This window comes from Amyelois transitella, chromosome 8 (assembly GCF_032362555.1).
Source record: "Amyelois transitella isolate CPQ chromosome 8, ilAmyTran1.1, whole genome shotgun sequence".
Lineage (NCBI taxonomy): Eukaryota > Metazoa > Arthropoda > Insecta > Lepidoptera > Pyralidae > Amyelois > Amyelois transitella.
In genome coordinates, this window is record NC_083511.1 from 2,338,729 (window position 1) to 2,363,655 (window position 24,927).

General features: G+C 35.2%; 1 protein-coding gene across 2 annotated transcripts in view; it reads left to right on the forward strand.

Annotated features, from left to right (window-relative positions):
• LOC106137374 (delta-1-pyrroline-5-carboxylate synthase) overlaps nt 1-19,723 on the forward strand; it is a 30,873-nt gene extending 11,150 nt beyond the window's left edge. For both annotated transcript variants that reach the window (XM_013338193.2, XM_013338192.2), the window contains exons 2-10: nt 5,369-5,545; nt 8,784-8,927; nt 11,213-11,320; nt 12,993-13,163; nt 14,612-14,794; nt 15,179-15,371; nt 15,456-16,460; nt 17,560-17,697; nt 18,976-19,723. In XM_013338193.2, coding sequence (XP_013193647.2) covers nt 5,369-5,545; nt 8,784-8,927; nt 11,213-11,320; nt 12,993-13,163; nt 14,612-14,794; nt 15,179-15,371; nt 15,456-16,460; nt 17,560-17,697; nt 18,976-19,097 — 2,241 coding nt within the window. In that variant the 3' untranslated portion in view covers nt 19,098-19,723. The remainder of the gene's footprint in view (nt 1-5,368; nt 5,546-8,783; nt 8,928-11,212; nt 11,321-12,992; nt 13,164-14,611; nt 14,795-15,178; nt 15,372-15,455; nt 16,461-17,559; nt 17,698-18,975) is intronic.
• Nucleotides 19,724-24,927: the final 5,204 nt, after the last annotated feature.

Genomic DNA, 24,927 nt, shown 5'->3' on the forward strand with positions numbered 1-24,927 from the left:
GGCAACAGGGAAGTATAGGCGAGGAGTAGCAGTCGCACGCGGCATCAGCCAACTCCTATCAGAAGACGACGGCCTCTGTGGTGCAGCGGTAGTGCGCTTGTTTGTGACACCGGGGGTCCCGGGGTTCGAATCCCGGTCAGGGCATGATGAGAAAAGAACTTATTCTGATTGGCCTGGGTCTTGGATGTTTATCTATACAGGGTGACATTTAAAACAACTGCATCCTTTTAAACATAGAATATACCCATGCTTCTGAGCCGTTTAAGCCTATTTTTATTTAAATTAAACGTCATCATTTTCACATTTAAAAAACCCTCAAAAAAACTACTTCACACGCTTTAATACAGACCAATACTACAAAAAGAAATTAAAACTAAACATGTAAATAAATGTCTGAAAAATAAATTATTTTTCTAGTAACAAGATCAAGTAAAGTACAGAGTTGACGAGATCACTCAGCTGAATGAATTGTGTCGTTGACCTCTGAATCTTACGCGTCGCTTTTGGTATTTGTCGCGGGGTGATATGACGTATGTATGATCGTGGATTATGCTATTTTATTTTTTCGTACTTTCTGAAGTATGAACCGATAATTTTCTTTTAACGTTTATAAATATTCTTTAGATGAGTACACTTAACAGTTAAATTTATGCAGTTGAATTAAAAGTCACCCTGTATAAGTATTTATTATAAAAATATAGTATCGTTGAGTTAGTGTCTCGTAACACAAGTCTCAGACTTACTTCGAGGCTAACTCAATCTGTGTAATTTGTCCCATAAATATTTATATTTATTTAAATTTAATCGCTGCGTAGTACGACAGACTAGCGTTGGGCGAAGACCGCGAAGTCGCTCTAGAGTCAAAAGAAACCCCCTTTTTTACCCAAAGTGTTAAATACATGATGTGTGTTTACATAATAGAATGATCGTCTTATTGGAAGGATGTAGCAACTGCTAACAATACCGAAATTAAACCAACGTCAGTATTACACGCCCTATAATCAAATTGTTAATTCTAAGGTGCCACCTGCGACATGTCTGCGATCCAATATGTATGCAAACAGGCATTCCAGGGAACTTGTTATTTATACGTCGTCGGTGCGAGCAATTTAGCTGAAATAGACGCTATTGAAATACTAGCATTCTGGTACAATTGGCTTGGCTAAGCTTCGTAGAAACGACGGGAAATATTGCCATGACAAATGCATCCGTAATTCTGATCTGACTAAGTCAGTGATGGGTACGTTTTCGCCTCTGAATAGGAGCCTAGGTTACACGTTTTGCCTGCGATCCTGAATTGGGCATGTCAGTGTTTAACAAGAAGCGAATTCCTTATAATCTCCGCAAGTTTCCTGGGAAACCCAATTTATATTGGTTCATAATTGGTTCAAATATACCATGGAATATATAGAAAAGTTATCATAGAAAAAGCAGTGTTTCAATTCTGACTTGAAATAATCACTTACTTAAGCATATATACCTAAAGATCATATGTAAACAGATTTCACTGCTTGAGATAACTACATAAGTACTTAATATATTTAATTAAATTCATATTTTATTCGTAGCAACATCAACGTATAAAGTATGAAGGTATTTCTCTATCGGGGTGTCTTAAATAATTTTCTTACAGGTTACCTACGTACTACGTAAGCAAGTTTTCAATTATAAGTATTACGAAAAAAAACTTAAAGAACCTTACTAAATAATAAAATATTAAAAAAATACAGTGACTTTCAATTAACGCCAGTATTAAACAGTAGGGCTAATACTGGCTGAATAGAAAATAAAATAGACTAAAATAAAAAAAATATGGCGCGAAATTTTTGTATTTTCTTTTTTCAAATTGCGTGTTACCTATATTATGTGTATCTGTCCCTTTGTTCTTTTTTGAATGTTTTTACTCTATTGAGAAAATATTTGTTTATTTCCAAGAATAAACTAATCGGTGACCATGTTTATTAATCAGTTGAAGAGAAAATACAATGCGTAGTTTCTAACAACGGAAAGTATGTAATTTTATCACATAAAAATCACGACTCTTGCCCGGAGAGGCAGGCAGGTTTATAAAGAGTTATAAAGAATTAACTGTTCAAGATTAATTACATATTTATTTGAGTTATATGTGTATGTAACTTCTTTAAAATATAAGTAGCTTGATATGCAGTTATATAATTCCACACGAAATGAAAGTAAAATTATACCTTATTCTGGATTTATTTCTTAAAGCCGACTTTGAATAGATTTCATACGAAGTCGGTGTCATAAAAGTGTGCTCTTTCGCAGTTGTATAATTGGCTAAGTTTACCTTTTTGTGAACTGTGTTTTAATACGTTTATGAGAAATTTCATATTTGAATGGGCGTGTTTTTTATTTTTTTAATAAGTTGCGAGACATATTCATGTCAGCAAATGGTAACTGCTGTTTCTCATGAAAGAACTAAGTATTGACTAAATCAATTATAAGATAATTAGAAGAAAACCGTTTGGTTCCAGGAACCAATAGAAAAAGACCAATCCATCACTTTCTCATGGATATCGTAAAAGGCGACTAAAGGATATGCATATAAACATGGGATTCTTCTTTTAGGCGACAGGCTACCAACCTGTCACTATCATTAAGCAAAACAGCCTAAAATGGCATGTGGTCTTAATTTACTCGTAGTAGTAGTATTTTTAACACAGTTTACAAGTTAACGGTGGTAAACCGCAATGACTTGCTGACAAATATGACGTCACGTCAAAAAATTAAAGGACTTTTCAGGAATGAAAATTTTCAAGACTGAAATAACAATCAAAGTTCAAAATATGTATACATACTGTGAGTTTGCATTAAACTACATTAGACATTACCATAAGACATATTATCAGACGTTCAAATTGTCAATAACAAAAAAAAGGAATTATCTATTTCCTTTATTGTTTGCCGGCTGACTGGAAGAGATTCCTTCATGGAATAAGTCCGCCATTGCAAGTGATTTGTTTCTTTTATAACTATGTACCTATTACTTTCTTGTTACTGTGTAAATTTCTGTGTAATGAAGATATTACATACAAACAAAGGAAAAACAAATAATATGTAGATAGGTAAGAAAAACTTAACTTAGCCAATTTCTGTAGCGGAATGATATATTGTTCCGTCGCCTTAGGAATGTAATAATCGCGTATGTCATGACCTGTGACCTTTATCACAGTCCCTCAGGCTGCACTCGTTTTTTTTATTTCCCACCTCACATTTTACAAATGTGTAAGGTGTCAAGATGTCAACAACTTGAGATTGTAATAAGTACGAGTATCGTTTTAAAAATAAAAAAGGCGGTTTTAGTATGTGAGGCAGGAAACGGAAATGTAATGGTTATATTTAGCACATGTATGTCACAAAAATATGAGACTTCTATTTTGTAAGCTATAAGGAATTCATGTTTGACTATTGATCGAATTTGAATGCCTTAATGACGGAATTAAAATTCAAATAGTGATAGATTGTTAGCCCATTGTCTAAAATAAACATCCCAAGTTTATTAGTCTATCCCTTAGTCGCCTTATTAGTAGTTATGTATGTGTTCATAAAACTGAACCAATCGAGCGAAGCGTGACATTTCGCGCTATAAATGATCTACAGACACGAGGTATCTAATTAATATATAATCTGTGGCTAATACTGACGCCTTCGGAATAACACTATTTGGATCTCAACTCTATCATAAAGCCAAACAGCTGAATGTGGCCTATCAGTATTGTCAAGACTGTTGGCTCTGTCTACCCCGCAAAGGATGTAGACGTGATTATATGTATATATGTATGTTTCTTCGGAATAACAAAGGCAATAATTGATTGCCTTAAGACTTGAAGTTAATTACTTACATAATACATTAAATGTCAAAACTAAGACATTTCATCGTATTTGATAGACTTGCGGAAATTAAATTGTGTTTAGCTGGCAATACGGAGCTTATATCAATATTCTAGACGTTCAGTTTATGCTTCCATAAGTGGATTAAAAAGTCTTAGAAAATTGATTCTTCAAAAATCTTAATACTACTGGAATCATATGCGATCAAAGTACCTAGTAACAGCTTATGTTGGAAATTGGATGTACATATTTTATTTTATATTCACGAGAATAAGTGTTCCAACACTTGACTACTCCATCTCTTTCCCATGGATGTCGTAAAAGGTGATTAAGGGAATTACCAATCCAATGTTAAGATTACGAACGTCAGACGGGAATCATTTCGAGTAAAATCCTGACTTACCCAATCTAGGACGAGAATAAGAGCTGTATTTTTTCATGGCAATATTTATTTTAATTAAAGGGGGAAGTTTTAATTTTCCTGTCGTTTGTGAGACACCGGTTATGATTACGGTTTAAAGTTGAGAAGTAATCTGATAATTGCAATCCATACTCGTGTTTAGGGATTTGATCGGAGAACCTAACCCAATCTAGTAATGCTCTAGGTAAAATTACTTATTTGCAAAAAAGTTTTTACTCTCTCACAAGATGATATTGACGATTATAGTACCAGAATTTCTGTTCCTATACGATTAAAGATGGACCTAAAGCGAATTATTTCAAAACCTAAAAAAAGACTGTACATCTATTATTTTTATATCCAAGAGTACGTGTCTATGAATATATTAACCAGTGCACTGACTGCGGTTAAAAAAATAATGCACGCATACAAAGCATTGCAAACTTTGTACACTCGAGATGAAAAGTTCCAAAATTTAATTTACGATTTAAAACACGCTGGCATAAAACTAATTTCAAATTAAAAAAAAATATATATATGAAACAGAAAGAACCGCGGCTTGCGCAATTAAAAATAACTGCGTTCTGGTGTGTTCGTGTGTAGAATTAATTTGATAAGCAGAATGTTAACAAATGCTCTTTGAGTTTTTCTAAAAGGCACAGTTTCAAGTTATTCAAGTACTGCCGGTAAAGTTTCAGTTAAAAATATTTTTCTCGTTGTATTCTGGTGCAGGTGAAACATTAACAATGAATACAATATTTTTATGTATTTTTTTAAATCATTGTTGACGTAGGCATGTAGAATAATGTAAGAATGTAGTCGTTAGCTTTTACTAAGGTAAGTTGGTAAGTAAGTAAAACATTTTGCTCCATTGAAGCTGATGTTTTATTTTTTATGTAGTTATTTAACTTAATCTAAAATTTTATTGTAAGCATAATCTTAAACTTGGCGATTTTCAAGGCAAGAGTGTGAAAAGACTTTAGTTGAGATTTCGCGCACCGCTTTAGACCCATCTTGCTTACCATCACGCAGATTGAGGTCAAATGCACTTAAGTTGTCAACTAAATCTGTAATTTACTTCTGTGTACAATTACTTATATAAATCATTGTTCCCAGGGTCTGAATGTAGACAAACGAAGCTTGGCCAGCAATGAACGCAAGCAGCGTACCTTCACCGACAGGTCGCAGCTGAAGTATGCCAGGAGACTGGTGGTGAAGCTGGGAAGTGCCGTCATCACTAGGGAGGACGGCAACGGCCTCGCCTTGGGAAGACTAGCCTCTATTGTGGAACAGGTACGTACTTGGAATCTATACTTAATAATAATCACTACATAGTATAAAAACAAAGTCGCTATTTTAGTCTGTTTGTCTGTATGCTTAAATCTTTAAAATTACGCAACGGATTTTGATGCGGTTTTTTGTAACAGGTAGAATGATTCAAGAGGAAGGTTTTTATGTATAATAACATTTATAATTTTGCACCCGTGCGAAGCCGGGGCGGGTCGCTAGTAAATATATACGCGACAAATTTCAGAGATTGGGTTAGCCTCGAAGTAAGTTCGAAACTTGTGTTACAAAATACTTACTCAACGATACTATATTTATACTTATATAGATAATTATACATACATAGGTGCCAATTCTATAAATGGGAAAATCTGATTAGCTATAAGTTACGTGTTAAGGCTAAAGCTATACCTAAGACTTTTGGCTCTGTTTACCCCGCAAGGTATATAGGCGATTGATTATGTGTATGTATGTAGGTAGCTGAGGTCGATTTGGGTTCTAGCTACTTAACGTACTTACCGAAAAAGTGCAAATGTGTAAGAAAACATTTTTTTCATTAATGATTTAAATTATTTTTTAAACAAAGTTCAAAATGTGTCAAAGAAAGGTCAGAAACATAATGTGCAAAGTGAATGGCCTGAAAAGTATCTTGTCTCAAATTCCATTAAGTTAATTAAATTCTTTCCGAAACACATTTTCATTTTCTCAATGACTTATTGAATTGAAACTGAAAAGAAGGCCCTCTTTATAGCGACAAATTGAATTGAAATTTTAGTTGAATTTTGTTTTACCTGAAAACTGGTTTCATTGATATAAATTATTAAGGAAGTAATTGAATTGTTAAATAAAAGAGATTTATATATTTTGGTTCCTTAAAAAAAATTATAGTTTTATTTTTACAAAAGATATTTTTCATTATGAGTACAAGTTTAATATAGCTATATTTTTGTGCGGGCGTACGTACTATTTATTTAGAATTTAAAAGCTAAATTTCAACTCAGTCAGTTGTTGTATTATGCCAAAAATAAAGATTTTTAATATCAGTATAACAGATTAGAATAGCACCATAAGAAAGACTGTTTCAATTCAACGCGGAAACACTCAAAATAAACGGCCAGCTTGTTCTACGACATTTTTTTTATCCAAGACCATTGGTACCCTGGTATCAGAGTACTTTACTAATTGGCCGTAATATTAGCTGCCAGACACTCCGCAGTCGCATTGAAAGCATAGATAACAGATAACAGAAGATTAAACAAGATTACGAGAACACCTCGTGTAATAGCGCTTATGATAACAGTTATTTTTGAGTTATCAATAGGGCTTTGGTAAGTATCATCAATGATATTTTTATTTCTAAAACTATTTGGTTAGTTTGTTTTTTTTTAATTGAGACCTTTTGTTTAAATTTCGCTACAGCCAAAGAGTAACTTTAAAATACTATTTGCTATATTTCAGAAAAATCTGTTGATTCGTTTTGGTGCATTAAAATTCATAAGGCGGGCTGGTTTCAGACAGGCAGCTGACTGTTAAACTTCGCAAATCATTTTACAGCATTTACCTCCTATATCCTATATCATGGCCGCAGGAAGACATTAAGTCAGGAAACTATGACATACCTTATTATAACTTAGGTGCAATGTCACACATACCGTATATATATTTCTAGTTACCCGCACTTAAGAATATAATCAATCCATCTCTTTCCCATGGATGTCGTAAAAGGCGATAAAAGAAAAGACTGATAAACTTGAGATTCTCTTAGGTTGTAGGCTAGCAACCTGTCATTAATTGATTCTCATTTGCATCATTAAGACATATTCCTTAACGTGGCATTTTAGTCTTTGTGAAACAGTGGACTCGGTCTATCCCGCAGGGTATAGGACGTGATTATATATATATGTATGTGTTTTTAAATGTATAAAGCATTGATGTTACGACGGCATGTTAATTGGGATTCATGACTGTCACTATATGAATCTAAATACTATCGCTAAGCCAAACAACAGAACGTGGTTTTTCAGACTTTACGAGACTATTGGCTCTTGTCAACCCCGCAAGGGATAGAGACGTGATTATATGTATGTATAAAATAAATGTTAACATCCAAATAAAACCTTCTTTACAAAATCCATGTGAAAATACCAAAATCAGAAATAAAAAGAACATAAACTGAGTTTGTGTAATAATCCTTTGTCCCGCCCTCCTAATAATAGATTCTCGTTTGCGTCAAAAGGACCCTGTAAATCCTATTTCTTCAATGTTTACCTTAGCTTAGGCTTTAAGGCTTTGGCCTTTGTTTATAGCGAAAAGGTCACAGAAAAATAATGTCATTGTTCCTAATCCATTGTGATGATCCATTTTAATTAACATAAAAATAAGAAAATCGATATAGTCTGATTTTTTAAATTAAACTTTTTATGAATATAATTTTAATACTTTCCTGGTTTTGTGGTCTAACTCCCTTTTGTGTGGAAAAATTTTCAGAAATCCTTTCTGTCGGTGTTAGCTGTCAGAAATATCTATTACCAGCTTTCAACAATAAGGTAGTAGTTTTGACTGTGCGTTGGTCGATCAGTCAGTCTTCCAATGGTTAATTTAGTTCTTCAAAATTCAGAACTATTTGAAAATTCTAATAGTAGATTCAGATCAATTTGTATGTGTTTTAATCAGCGCCATCTAGTGGTAAAGCGATGGTACTAATGCAACTCCATACAAACTCGCGTTTACTTGCTCTACGCGTTTACATACATACATACATACATACATAAAATCACGCCTCTTTCCCGGAGGGGTAGGCAGAGACTACCTCTTTCCACTTGCCACGATCTCTGCATACTTCTTCTCTACGCGTTTCACGGAGTAAAACTTGCACTTCCCCTAAGAAATGAAAACATTTGGAAAATATGTTTTGCGATCGCAGATAAATTGGCGATCAGCAGACGCTTATGTTGAAAAGTCGAAATTTAAGTTGGCAATCATAAGAAACTGTCAATTTATATCGGATTTTTTTTTCTTATAAGTAAACTAGAATTATAACTTAAATATATATAATATATAGACCATATGTATATATGTAGAATTCAGATATTTGACTGGTGTTAAAAAGCCACCTTGATTATACACATACATAAAATCCCGCCTCTCTCTCTCCGCATTAGGCGGAGACTACATCTTTCTGCATAGTTCTTTCGCTTCATCCACATTCATATATTATCCTTATTAATAAGTTACATTATTCCAGGTAGCAGAATGCCATCACGAGGGCCGGGAATGCATCATGGTGACCAGCGGGGCGGTAGCATTTGGTAGGCAGAAACTGACCCAGGAATTACTGATGTCACTCTCAATGAGGGAAACTTTGTCTACCACCGACCACACAAGAGAAGTAAGTATTATTCTTTTGACTAATTTAAAAAAATATTTTCTATGCCAGTGTGAATGCGAGGAAAAAGACATAGAGATATAAATAAGGTTTTTTTCATTTAGACGATGCGATGGGCTGGCAACACAGTTTCTATAGCTTAATCTAAATTTTATCACTTCATCGTGTCTTTTGAGTCTTGTTACAAATGGCTCTGTCTTGTCTGTAAAGGATAAATACGTGACGTGTAAAAATTGAGGCGACGCTATATGAGTTTTTCATAACGTAGACTTTCTCAACAAGCAAGGTCAAGCGATTAAAGTTTCAACGTCGACATGGCCCTACAATAATTGGTTTAAAATATTTTGGAAGTTTAGAAACAAAATAAAATATATGAAAATTTTAACATTATCATCATTATTTCGTAGCCGTAGGACGTCCACTGCTAAACATAAACCTCCCTTAATTTCAACAATAATAGCAAAATAAACTAGAAGTTTAAATTTAATTTCATGTCAGTGAATAGAGATTACATCAATTTATTTTATATCTGAAACCCCAAAATACATAAAACGTCTGCAATTGAACGGTCTATAAAAATTTATAGTGATAGTTGTAAGCCGTAAAATAAATCTTCAAGACGTTTTATATATGTTATATTTTGGCGAAAATAATATTTCGATATCTGGATAATGATTTAAACTTCGATGATTTTTTTTTTCGACAAAATGAACATATATTTTTTATCTTTTATCATACATGCACTTTTATTACATATTACACACAAACTCATAAAGTCTTAATCCCCTGCGAGGCAGACAGAGCCAATAGCCACATAATTCCGAGGTATAAGGTTTAGATGTATAGTTTATGATGGAATTGATGTTCAGAGAAATATTAAAGTTAGGTTCAAGTAGCTAGCCCATCGCCTACAAGGAGATACACAAGAGATATGACTACAATACTTAGTATTATTGCGATTCTTTTGTAAAGACAGAGTTTCTAAAAAGCTTTTACTTTGTCGATTTAAAAGTTTTCCATTCCATCATCGTCAAAGGTCGATCTTTATTGTACTTTTTAGTCATAAATATCGGTACAATGTAACCTTTTTCATATCTATTAGCTTGTCGTTTATTTGAAATACAATTATGTCTTCAATATATAAATGTATTATATAAACTCTTTGATAGGAATAATTCGGCTTACTACTAGTTTCTTTGAAACTTCCCACAAGAGCAAAGCCCTAGGCAAATCTCTAGTGAAATAAGAAAAGATAAATAGACACTATCCAATGTTTAAAATTTATTTTACTACTTTTAAAACAAAATGTTTTTTCTAAGTAGCTACAACTGGTGTCTGCAAGCATCCGACTGTTGTTATAAAATTATGCATTGTTATGCTAGACAAAAAAAAGTTATACCGGATATTTTGTACGGTATATTTTTTAAATACTAGCTTTTGCTCGCAACGTTTTTCATTAATATTGCTTTTTTCTAGGATGAAAGGTACACTTTCTCAATACTCCGAGTATTTATTATATATTTCCGAAAGAAAAATCAGCAAAATTTGTTAAGTTAATCGTCAAGAAATAGTAAAACAAACAATTGGATGGCCGCATGATGATAGATAAAACTCTTTATTGCACCATAAGAGTAAACTATACAAAACAGATAGAGATGGTACAAAGGCGGACTTATCGCTAATGCAATCACTTCCAGTTAACCTTTGATGATGATTAAAATAGAAATAGTATTATAAAAGGTTAAAGTAAATAGTAGAAGTGTTCAAAACCTTAGTTAAGCCAATTCCTTGATTGACTTTTACAATCTGAACGAAAAGGCAGCAGCTGGCACACACTGTTTTTTTTTCGCAATCAGACTAGCATGGAAGCATTCTTCTTCCTCCTGGCCTTAGTCCCGGTTGCATCCTCACCACTCTGGAAAGGAGCCCGGGATTAGCCCTTGACCATGGATCCTGAATTGGGTGAGTCAGGTTTTTACACGAAGCGCCTCCCGTCTAACCTCCGCAACTTTTGCAGATAAACCTAACCTGTATTGAATCATATGGTTACACATACAGTTGCTCAGTTGAGTTCCTGAATGTGAAGGTTTCCTCACGATGTTTTCCCTCACCGTAAGAGCATCGGTTAGTATTCAAACGAATTTACTTAACTTCAAAAATAGTCATTGGTATATGGCCGCGATGGGATTCGAACCTTTATGTTCGTCACGCATTTGAACCGGTCACCTTACCTATTAGACTAAAAACGCTCCTCATTGTATTAATGTAAAGTTTATATTTAATTGTAGGATGCTGGAAGTATCTTGGACCCTCGGGCCGCAGCTGCCGTGGGCCAGTCGGAGTTGATGTCCATGTATGATGCCATGTTCTCCCAGTATAACGTCAAAATTGCTCAGGTATTTAACTTTAGTTAGCGATTTTCTGGATAGCCAATTTTGTATAATGTCGGAATTGCAGTTCTGAAACACCTATGAATTTTGGTCGATAGTTAAAATTTTTAAGCTTTTCTAGTATGTAAAAGTTTAAGCTCTAAAAAGATGTCATAATGAACAATTATAAAATGACAGGACATATTTTAAAATTATTGTTTTTAGTATTTCGAAAAAATAAACTTGAACAATATTGGTGTAAGAAACAGTTTCTCTCAACGTGATAAAGTGTGCATTCTTCGTGGTGTTTAATATGAAAAAAAACTCAAGATGAACAAAGCGCACCCTCGCATTGTACCCAAGATGGATGAGATGCCTCAAAACATAATGTAAAGTTAAACTTCTAGTAGGTATATTCCAAGGCAAATAATTGTGTGGTTTTGACCGCATATTCTTTAGGTTATAATAGATGTGCCGTGTGGTTCCCGGCACCGAGAGAAAAAAAAACATAGGACCACTCCATCTCTATCTCACGTCGTAAAAGGCGACTAAGGGATAGGCTTTCAAACTTGGGATTGTTCTTTTAGTCGGTGGGCTAGCAACCTGTCACTATTTGAATCTCAATTCGATCATTAAGTTAAACAGCTGAACGTGGCCTGTCAGTCTTTTCAAGACTATTGGCTCTGTCTTGCCCGCAAGCGATATAGACGTGTTTATATGTATATATGTATGTACAAATAAATGTTTAACCACTGAATTAAGGAAATGAAAATCCTCACAGTGTAATTTACTTGTCCATTAGCTATTGCCTTTAGTTTTTAAGGCAGCTTCAGGCAGCTAGTAGGTAATATATTCCACATTGAACCACAGATATCTAAATACTTCTAATTCTGTTTTGAGAATTCGTTCACCAAATTAAATAATGAAATGTGACAAGACCTGCTCGTAATACTACGCAACCGTAATTATACTCGTATGAATAAAAATTCCACAGAAATTCTTTGGCCATAAAGAAAAAAGTAATGCAAATAATCATACTTATAAAAATAAAATGCCAATATATTCTCAAACGTCTTATAAACTCAGTATGTTAAGAAGTTGCACCAAGCATTATAAGTCATGTACGAGTATGCATATACATTCTAAGAATCCCTCAGGATCTACGCTGTTACAATGTAGTTTCATCTCCCGAGTATATTTCTCAGGATGCAATATCGGAACTTGTTATCATGTAAGTTACACAGAACTGCATCAATATTGGTTACTTAGTAAGTGACAGTAATTTAAAAGAGATGTGAAAAGAATTATGATCGCCGTGATGCAGTTGTCGATATTAATAAGAAATTGAGTAATAACAGTTACGATCGCCGATTAGAGCAAGACGTTTCGCGTCTCATATTTTTTTTTACTAATTTTGTTAAATTTTAAATTGCTTTTTTTTGCGAAATCTTCTTTTCAAATGCCTATTGTTGAACTTCTATAGCAATTTGAAGAAGCATGTTGCTAATTACAGATATTTATTTGTGTGTAGAATAAAAACTCATATTCTCATCAGAAATATTTCATTTTCCTACATCTGGGATTTCTTTTTGTTATTAGTTAATCCCTAAATCACTTGTGAAGTCTTGACTTCAACGTAAGAAAATCGTGAACAATATTTTATTTACCAGTACGAATTCCATTTCTACGTTTCTCTAAGGTTCTTGTGACGAAACCCGACTTCTACAACGAGGAGACGAGGAAGAACTTGTTCTGCACGCTATCCGAGCTGATCTCCCTGAACATAGTGCCGATAGTGAACACCAATGATGCCGTCAGTCCGCCAATGTACATACATGATGATACTGTGGTACCTGGTACTGGGAAGAAGGTTAGTTAATTTTTGTAGTTACCGCAATTTTTTGTTGTAATAGAAAATATTTGTTCTTACCGTGAATGTTTGGAGTTAGAGTAAATTTTTGTAGTGATCGCACATAATTGCGTTGCAGATATATGTATGTCCGTTTTAAATCTTACATCTTAAGATCAGACTAACAGTACACTGATTAGATTAAGAAATCACTAATTTTGCGAAGCATTTGTATTGACTATTAAAATAAAATGTTAGCTTGATCCTTTGAGAATTTTTTAGAAATTGAGTTGAAAGACCTGTTTGATCATTCTGCGTTTAAAGTTTGCCAAATATACTGTGAGCTCGTATTTTCTATTGTAATTATAAATAGTACCTCGAATGCTTATTTGTACAAAGCAGTCTGACATAAAGTACAAAGTAATTTAAACATTCCCACCAGTTTCTAAAATTTAATTCAACTCATTTTCAAACTTAGATTCTCACAAAACTACACATAAAATAATAAGGAGGGATGGATCCTAATCAAACAGCTGCTTGTTTGAGCTACGTAAGTACATAAAGTTTAAGTTCTGGGCAAACATGGAAGCGCTACAGAAAATCGGATTTGTTAGAATACTGAACGCCCGAGGTTGAGTGCAATTGTATGTAAAGATACCACTTGAACGTGGGGTTGCTTTATTTTCAAAGCAGTTGCATTACACTGAACCGGATATCTTTCGTCTTTTGATCGCGAGATAAATGTGTTGAGATTAAATTTCAAAATTCGTTCTCTTTAGTGAAAATCGTGGGAGTTTTTGCTGTAATGGTGATTCAATATATAAAGAATAGTAGCTGTTACCCACAGCTTCGCTCGTGCGAATTTAGCGCCACCTACAAAGTAATATAGGTTTTTTTTTGCAAATCCCACGGGAACTACAGGTTTTACCGGGACGAAAAATACCGTATGGCCTTCTTCAGACATTAATTATATTTACGCAAAATTGCAAGAAGAGAGGTTCAGTCGATAACGCGTGAAGAGATAACAAACAAAAATATAAACTTACATTCGCATTTATTATATTAGTTGACTAGCGACCCGCCCCGGCTTCGCACGGGTGCAAAATTCGGAAAAAATTATACATAAAAACCTTCCTCTTGAATCACTCTACCTGTTACAAAAAACCGCATCAAAATCCGTTGCGTAATTTTAAAGATTTAAGCATACAGACAAACAGACTAAAATAGCGACTTTGTTTTATACTATGTAGTGATGATATGGATTACAGCTAAGTCAACTATATGAATGTTGGAAACCGGGGAAAATTGGAGAGTGAAATATAGGAATGTGGATCCCAATCGTAAAACGTAGCTATAGAGAGCGCAACCTGGAACACGCAAAGATTTCAGCTTAGATAAAAAATATTCTAGAAACAAAATAAAACACTATTGGTGTTTTTACATTGCATAATTCTTTTTTTTCGATTTAGGGAATTGGCATCAAAGACAACGACAGTCTATCAGCTTTGTTGGCGGCTGAAATACAATCAGATCTATTGATCATGATGTCCGATGTCGACGGAATCTATAACAAGCCCCCGTGGGAAGATGGCGCTAGGATGATGCACACTTACACCTCCAAGGAACAGGTCCAGTTTGGGCAGAAATCTAAGGTAATGTTCGTGAGGCCTAAAAATATTGTAAGGTCAAGTGCGTTAACCATGATCCAATATGGATTAAATTTCCTTACCCTGCAAAAGTTGCAGATGACAGAAGAGAGGAGAGTAGCGGAGGAACTTGACTTACCCAATCCGAGATCATGGTTAAAGTATTTTTCCAGAGAAGTTAGGATGTTACCAGAGCGAACACCAGGAGGAAGAACATATTATAATAGCAGTTTTAAAAATATTCTGCAACATTTTTACATTTGAGGCCATTATTATAGGCTTTACTTACTGACAAATTAATTGAAATGTTCACAATATAGTCAATATCCCAGATATACTCATTTTTATTCCAAGTTACGAAATGCCCCCTAAATGATGTGTTTTTTTTAGGTTGGAACAGGTGGCATGGATTCTAAAGTTAATGCTGCAACCTGGGCTATGGCTCGCGGAGTCAGTGTTGTTATTTGCAACGGTATGCAAGAGAAAGCCATCAAAACCATAATTAGCGGCAGAAAAGTAGGCACTTTCTTTACCGACCACGTTACCAGTTCTTCCACATCAGTTGATGTATTAGCTGAAAATGGTAACAGTATATTTTTCTAATATATTTATATCAATTTATTAGATTGGTCGTAGACATGATAATACATCGAAATTTTTGTTACAGCACGCACTGGTAGTAGAGTTTTACAGAAACTGACCCCTTCGGAGCGTGCATCAGCTATTCATACGCTTGCTGACCTATTAGTCGATAAACAAGATTTAATTTTAGAAGCGAACTCGAAAGATATTAGTGAGGCAACTAAAGGAGGATTAGCTAAACCTCTCTTGAATAGATTAGCTTTAAGTCAAGGAAAGCTAAAGACCTTATCAGTAGGATTAAAACAAATAGCCGATTCTAGTTACGAGAACGTAGGACGAGTTTTGAGAAGGACTAAATTAGCAGAAAATTTGACACTTCAACAAGTAACTGTCCCAATTGGTGTTCTATTAGTTATATTCGAATCTAGACCAGATTCACTACCACAAGTTGCTGCCTTAGCAATGGCATCGGCTAACGGTCTTTTACTGAAAGGTGGTAAGGAAGCTGCTCACTCAAATAGGACTTTAATGGATTTAGTAAAAGAGTCACTAAGGACTGTTGGTGCAGATGATGCTATTTCTCTAGTTTCTACAAGAGAGGAAATCAGTGATCTGCTATCTATGGAGAAACACATAGATCTTATTATTCCACGAGGCTCATCAGATCTCGTTAGAAATATTCAGAAGCAATCTCAACACATACCTGTGCTTGGTCACGCTGAAGGTATTTGCCACGTCTATTTGGACAAAGACGCTGACCCTTCGAAAGCGATTAAGATTATCCGCGATGCTAAATGCGATTACCCAGCCGCCTGTAATGCAATGGAAACTCTTCTAATTCACGAGGATCATCTTAATAGCTCTCTGTTCACTGACATTTGCAATATGCTTAAACAAGAAGGTGTGAAGATTCACGCCGGTCCGAAACTAGCGAGTCATCTAACTTTTGGTCCTACACCAGCGAAGACTATGAGACATGAATACGGATCTTTGGAATGCTGTATTGAAGTAGTCCAAGACTTTGACGAAGCCGTTGACCACATTCACAAATACGGAAGTTCACATACAGACGTCATCATCACAGAAAATGGTATGATTTTTATCTGCATTTGCATGTTATTTGCACGTGTATTTATGAAGTAAGATTTGAGATCGCACTATAAAAAGTAGTGTATTCTTTATATATATCTTCAATAAAGATAATAATTACTCTATTATTTCAAGGCAAATATCTGGATAGAAATTGTCAATGTTGATATAATTATAATATTTTGTTTGAATTTTGTTGGGTGCACGCTAGTAGGTAATGTCTGCGATAAAAGAGTCATCTGTGAAAAACTTAATAGATGTGTAAATATTGGATTTAGTATATAAATCTAAGGCACGTGTTACAAGTATGTTGGATAGTAGCATTGAAGTAGTGATAAGGTGGTTGAAGTGTTATATTGTAGTAATTATCTGTACCAGATGTTTGGAAAAGATAAACTTATCTATGAATTGTTGAAATATAATAACCTTTAACAAACTTTGTTCGTAATGTTATACGACCTTCAAGTCGTGACCGTTCACTCATGAAATATACCGTATAATAATCCCTGGAACATCAGATTCTTCGTCGGCACTTAAGTTACCAATCTGAGAATTTATATTTTTCTAGAGGCCGCCTGCGTTAAGAGTAACAAACATCCATACTGACATCCTGTCATACAAACTTTCACATTTATAATATTAGTAGGATTATCAATATTTATTTAGTGATGTCTGGTTCCAGGCACTTAACTATATGACCTCTACATATCTTTCCCATAGATGTCGTTAAAAGCACAAGAGATAGGCAATTATGTAAATCAGGAATTCTTCTCGTAGGCGATGGTCTAGCAACCTATCACCGTTTGAATCTCAATTCCATCATTACGCCATACAGTTAAACGTGGCCTTTCAGTTATTTCAAGACTGTTGGCTCGGCTTATCCAGCAAGGGTTATAGACATAATTAAACGTATGTATGAGAATTAATATACATGCATCTTCTTAACCAAATTTTGAACACTATGCCACCACCACCCATGGCTCTTCCAATGTTACACGACCTGAATCATAATACGAATGCCCCGCTCTCGCAATTGCTTTTTCTTACAGCGCACCCTTTTTTGACTCCGTATGCAAATCTGATTAATATTAATTCTTCAGGTGAAATGGCGAAACGCTTCCTAAACTCCGTGGACAGCGCGTGTGTCTTCCACAATGTGTCGTCCCGCTTCGCTGACGGGTTCCGCTTCGGATTGGGCGCCGAAGTTGGTATTTCTACGGCCAGGATTCACGCAAGAGGTAATAAATTTTCGTTCATACATGACTTTTGAATTGCGAAGCGTGTCCTTAATTAACTTACCACAATAGGTAAACAGGTCGAAGTGCTCCTTAAAAGAAAAAAAAAACATACGATGATACGTATTATAATTAACTGTAAAATTAGAAAAAAAACTGTAAATTTACGATTAAATTAACTGATGGTAAGGTGAATATCGGCAGCGGCGATCAATTTGCTGTCATTAAATGAATCTCGATTAAGAATTGTCGTTTGATCAATTTTAATTAAAAGACGATATCAGATTTTCCACGCACTTCAGCCTTTTAAAAAATTAAACTTATTTTCAAATGAATTAAGATTTTTTTATATATAGGCGGCATTTTGGTTCTCTAGTCCTGCCACTGAAATCTTAATTTCTAGGTAGTCATTATTTGGTAACAACAAAATATATTTCAGTTCTTAAAGAAAAGTAATAATCCAAACTCGAGTTTAAAACTTAGTTCTTTTTATTAATGATGGTTACAAGAAAGTTAATAAATCCGCATCTTATACAGAACACTGCATCACAATATTTTTAAAGAACAAAGAACAATGAGTAATGACGTTTTATATTCTTCTCCCAACTTTTCCTTTGTTTCATAGTTTTGTTTCGAACAAGGATAAATAACTGAAATAATTTACAATAATGAATACATTAACAGATGATGAGGTAACGGAATGAATAAAACCACACCCCATCTTAATTATACGGTTAATGTTATTCCTTCCTCGCTTCATGATGTCTGTAATAAAAACAAATGTCATTTTTGTCGTTTCATTTAAAATGTAAAATGTTTCAGCGGGTATACGGGTCAGTTGTTATTGGCTATACAAATTATGTACTTACATTTAATTCAAAAAAGTATTATTTTTTTAAACCAAATTGCGTAATTACAATCCCATATGAGATGAAAATTTAAATAACTTTATTAAAACAAAAGTTTTACAAAGTTACTTATTTAAATTATATTATTTACTACTATTTCATTTCACTGCAAGCGGTGCTACATATGTACTTAAGCACTTGTTTTGTGGCTTATTAGTGATTTTTTCTAGTTATAATTTTCATAGACTTCAATCTTTTCAAATTATAACTTTTTTTTTGTATATCAATAAATTATAACATGTTTATTAACTTTTATAAGTAATTCATATTTTAAAGTTCAATATATTATTACTTCTTACTCCAAAAATATTTATAATTGATGAACCAAACACTTACTAAAAATATCATTAACATTTTTTGTACGTGTTTACAGGTCCAGTAGGCGTAGAAGGACTTCTAACGACCAAATGGATCTTGGAAGGCACTGACCACACCGCAGCCGAGTTCAACGAGGGCAAAAGGCAGTGGCTTCATGAAAAATTGCCAGTCAATTGACTATATAAAGCAATTAGAAGACATTTCTGTAAATTTAAAACTATCGTCTTGAAAACGTAATGTTACTAAGTGAAAAAAAAAAATTTTGGTTTAAAAAAGTAAAATTGAACGTTTCTAGAACAAGTAAGTAAAAGTTTGTAATATTAAAGTACAAAAACAATGCAAAAAAAATGTAAAAAGATTAAAAAGAAACAAATAACGTACCTACCTATTGTATATTTTATATATAAATTTATAAGTAAGAAATATGAACATGTGATTTTTTAAAAGATAAAATATATTTTTGTACAAATATGTCATTTAAGTAATGTTAATTTATGATGAAATTTTATGTTATATATAGGTACATATAATAAGGGTCCAAAAATTTTAATTAAATGAAATGGAATATAACTTAAGAATTGTTTTGTAAAGTAGTCCTCTTAGCGTTTGTCCACGGTTCATTCCTTTCTCGGACTAAAGTCCGTCTGTAACCATAACCTTTTTTTATATCAAAGGGGAAGTTCTTTTTACGGAGTACCCCCCGGGTCTTCAGAGTGTGTGACTCCTGGTACCGAGTGTGCCAGCCTACCGCACTTAATGTTGGGGATGACCAAAATGTTTCTCTTATTTTTAATGTAATTTTTTTGAATGTCAGTGGAATAGTAAAGACCGTATTCTTGCAATCTCTTTATTCCTGTCGCTATTTAGGGGCATCTCTGGAACAAGGAGAGCTGCGGTTCTACCGGGCAAACGAATCCATAACACTAAAGCTCCTCCGGCGCGACCGATCGCTATCCCCCAGGATCACAACCAACTCTTGTCGCTCCGCCCACCATCTGAGCAGTCTGCCAGAGCGTGTTGGGCAGTCGTGTAACCACAACCTAAGAGTCAGAGAATTCTCAACTTATAGTGACTTCTGACTGACATTCGTCAACTCTAACTTAGCTCAGATATAGGATTCCGATGCCTGAAATGTGCATGTTCTTCAATATTGTATTTCCTCATCGTGATTGTCGATGAGGTATATTATGAGGTATTACTGACGGCCTCTGTGGCGCAGCGGTAATACGCTTGTCTGTGATTCCGGAGGTCCTGGGTTCGAATCCCGGTCAGGGCATGATGGGAAACGAACTTTCTCTGATTGCTCTGGGTCTTGGATGTTTATCTATATAAGTATTTATTATAAAATACTAGCTTTTACCCGCGGCTTCGCCCGCGTGGCATCCCATGGAAACAGTTTTTTCTCCATATTAGAATGAGATTGTGATAATTTGTTATGAGAGTATAAAATTGGTTGTTCCGTATGGTTCTCGGTACCAATACAAAAAAGAATAGGACCACTCTATCTCTTTTCGATGGATGTCGTAAAAGGCGACTAAGGGATAGGCTTATAAACTTGGGATTCTTTTTTAGGCGATGGGCTAGCAACATGTTACTATTTGAATCTCAATTCTATCATTAAGCTAAATAGCTGATGGTGGCCATTCAATCTTTTCAAGACTGTTGGCTCTGTCTACCCCGCAAGGGATGTAGACGTGACCATATGTATGTATGTATGTAAATTGAGAATTATTTTAGTACGCTGCTATACACAACATTGTTTGTTCTTCAAAATAAACAAATTTTGTGGACTGGATACACGCGAACAGGCTACATATAGCTGCCCATGGGAAAAACATGGCTTTTCCAGATGCACTTCCGCAACTTGCAATGTTTGCTCTTGGGTTTTCTTTATGGTTATAGCGAAACTTAGCCTTATGGTAAACTGTACCCTTTTAAATTGAAAAGGAAAATCAGTAGATCAAATTAAGGACGTCCTGGCAAAGGGTCAGGTCAAAAGTACCCGAAACCGCCGAGCTTGCATGAAGAGAGTTATGAATGTTGATGAAGCGAAGGAAGTATGCAGAGATCGTGGCAAGTGGAAAGAGGTAGTCTCTGCCTACCCCTCCGGGAAAGAGGCGTGATTTTATGTATGTATGTATTACACTTTCCCCTTTACCTACACATGTTAAATAGTGGCGCCAATTATATTGTGCCCTAATTGAAATACCCTAAGTAGCTCTTTCACATAGCCAGGCATCGTCAAGTAAATTCTATTGCAGATCCAGATAAACTATGGCAATGAGCTCCTCCACATTTTCTACCAAACTGCAGAAATCCTGAGTGAGCGAAATGTAACCTTCACTGTCTATATGCCTGAGTCCATCGCCAATTTTTATTAGATTATCTGCATAATGTCTCGCATCTGCGTCATTGTAGAGATTATGCTGGCCATAATCTGGACGATTTTAGCCAGGCTTTGATTTCGTCTGCCGGCGTAAGCCTTCGGATCACTGGCAAAGTCTGCCTGACGTCACCTGCAAGCAAAACTACCATTCCTCCCATAATATCTGTACTGTCTCTCAAATCCTGAAGAGTACTGTTTAAGGCCTTGTCCAAGTTTCGTTTTTGTTAGCCATCCTGCTTTCATCCCACACTAAAAGCTTACATTGTTTCAGCATTATACCACGTGAGCTGTTTTTACTGAAATTGCAGATAGTGGATTCTTCTCGTGCAAGATTTAAAGGCAATTTTAATACAGAATGTACAGTGCGGCCGCCATTCAGTAATGTGGCGGCGATGCCAGAAGAAGCAACAGCAACAGCAATTTTTTGGTCTTTTCTAATGGACGCTAATAAAAGATTTAATAAAAAGGTTTTTCCAGTACCTCCTGGAGCATCGAGAAAAAAGAGTGCACCATTTCCTGATTCGATTTAATTTAACACTCGTTGATAATTGACTCTGTTCTGGAAGTAGTTGAGGGACTAACTCGTTGACTTGCTGTTGTAATACTGTAATATCATAGTTTAATTCCCGAACTATATCGTCGTCTAAGTCATTTTCATATACTCTTTGTGGGCTTACCATTCCAAAATCTTGTAGTATCTTTCCCGACATTGCTATAACCTTGTTTGTAATTTTAATCAGTGCTTCATTATAAATGTGGTCAAACTAATATCTGTATGTGTCTGCTGTAATCGTCGTAAAGCAGACCCCATCTAGTGATTATGTTGCAAAGTTATAAATTCTTAGCAGACGTCTCCAAATCATAATCTGACATTCTACCAAATTGTATCTCCATTGATTCAAAATTCACTCCGCGCATTTAGCGCCATCTAGTGATTATGTTGCAAAGTTATAAATTCTTAGCAGACGTCTCCAAGTCATAATCTGACATTCTGCCAAATTGTATATCCATTGATTCAAAATTTACTCCGCGCATTTAGCGCCACCTATGTAAGAGAGCACAGGTTTTTCACTAATCCCACGGGAACGATAGTTTTTTTCAGGATGAAAGGTACCCTATGTTCTTCTCCATTCTCTGAACTATATCTATCCGAAATTTCAAGAAGATTGGTTGTGTAGATAACGCGTGAAAAGAAAACAAACAAACAAACAAACATACTTACTTTCGCATTTATAATATTAGTATATAGATAGTATCTTTGAGTTAGTATCTCGTAACACAAGTTTCGAACTTACTTCGAGGCTAACTCAATCTGTGTAATTTGTCCAATATGTATTTTATTTATTACTAGCTTTTACCCGCGGCTTCGCCCGCGTGGCATCCCATGGAAACAGTTTTTTCTCCATATTAGAATGAGATTGTGATAATTTGTTATGAGAGTATAAAATTGGTTGTTCCGTATGGTTCTCGGCACCAATACAAAAAAGAATAGGACCACTCTATCTCTTTTCTATGGATGTCGTAAAAGGCGACTAAGGGATAGGCTTATAAACTTGGGATTCTTTTTTAGGCGATGGGCTAGCAACATGTTACTATTTGAATCTCAATTCTATCATTAAGCTAAATAGCTGATGGTGGCCATTCAATCTTTTCAAGACTGTTGGCTCTGTCTACCCCGCAAGGGATGTAGACGTGACCATATGTATGTATGTATGTAAATTGAGAATTATTTTAGTACGCTGCTATACACAACATTGTTTGTTCTTCAAAATAAACAAATTTTGTGGACTGGATACACGCGAACAGGCTACATATAGCTGCCCATGGGAAAAACATGGCTTTTCCAGATGCACTTCCGCAACTTGCAATGTTTGCTCTTGGGTTTTCTTTATGGTTATAGCGAAACTTAGCTTTATGGTAAACTGTACCCTTTTAAATTGAAAAGGAAAATCAGTAGATCAAATTAAGGACGTCCTGGCAAAGGGTCAGGTCAAAAGTACCCGAAACCGCCGAGCTTGCATGAAGAGAGTTATGAATGTTGATGAAGCGAAGGAAGTATGCAGAGATCGTGGCAAGTGGAAAGAGGTAGTCTCTGCCTACCCCTCCGGGAAAGAGGCGTGATTTTATGTATGTATGTATTACACTTTCCCCTTTACCTACACATGTTAAATAGTGGCGCCAATTATATTGTGCCCTAATTGAAATACCCTAAGTAGCTCTTTCACATAGCCAGGCATCGTCAAGTAAATTCTATTGCAGATCCAGATAAACTATGGCAATGAGCTCCTCCACATTTTCTACCAAACTGCAGAAATCCTGAGTGAGCGAAATGTAACCTTCACTGTCTATATGCCTGAGTCCATCGCCAATTTTTATTAGATTATCTGCATAATGTCTCGCATCTGCGTCATTGTAGAGATTATGCTGGCCATAATCTGGACGATTTTAGACAGGCTTTGATTTCGTCTGCCGGCGTAAGCCTTCGGATCACTGGCAAAGACTGCCTGACGTCACCTGCAAGCAAAACTACCATTCCTCCCATAATATCTGTACTGTCTCTCAAATCCTGAAGAGTACTGTTTAAGGCCTTTTCCAAGTTTCGTTTTTGTTAGCCATCCTGCTTTCATCCCACACTAAAAGCTTACATTGTTTCAGCATTATACCACGTGAGCTGTTTTTACTGAAATTGCAGATAGTGGATTCTTCTCGTGCAAGATTTAAAGGCAATTTTAATACAGAATGTACAGTGCGGCCGCCATTCAGTAATGTGGCGGCGATGCCAGAAGAAGCAACAGCAACAGCAATTTTTTGGTCTTTTCTAATGGACGCTAATAAAAGATTTAATAAAAAGGTTTTTCCAGTACCTCCTGGAGCATCGAGAAAAAAGAGTGCACCATTTCCTGATTCGATTTAATTTAACACTCGTTGATAATTGACTCTGTTCTGGAAGTAGTTGAGGGACTAACTCGTTGACTTGCTGTTGTAATACTGTAATATCATAGTTTAATTCCCGAACTATATCGTCGTCTAAGTCATTTTCATATACTCTTTGTGGGCTTACCATTCCAAAATCTTGTAGTATCTTTCCCGACATTGCTATAACCTTGTTTGTAATTTTAATCAGTGCTTCATTATAAATGTGGTCAAACTAATATCTGTATGTGTCTGCTGTAATCGTCGTAAAGCAGACCCCATCTAGTGATTATGTTGCAAAGTTATAAATTCTTAGCAGACGTCTCCAAATCATAATCTGACATTCTACCAAATTGTATCTCCATTGATTCAAAATTCACTCCGCGCATTTAGCGCCATCTAGTGATCATGTTGCAAAGTTATAAATTCTTAGCAGACGTCTCCAAGTCATAATCTGACATTCTGCCAAATTGTATATCCATTGATTCAAAATTCACTCCGCGCATTTAGCGCCACCTATGTAAGAGAGCACAGGTTTTTCACTAATCCCACGGGAACGATAGTTTTTTTCAGGATGAAAGGTACCCTATGTTCTTCTCCATTCTCTGAACTATATCTATCCGAAATTTCAAGAAGATTGGTTGTGTAGATAACGCGTGAAAAGAAAACAAACAAACAAACAAACATACTTACTTTCGCATTTATAAT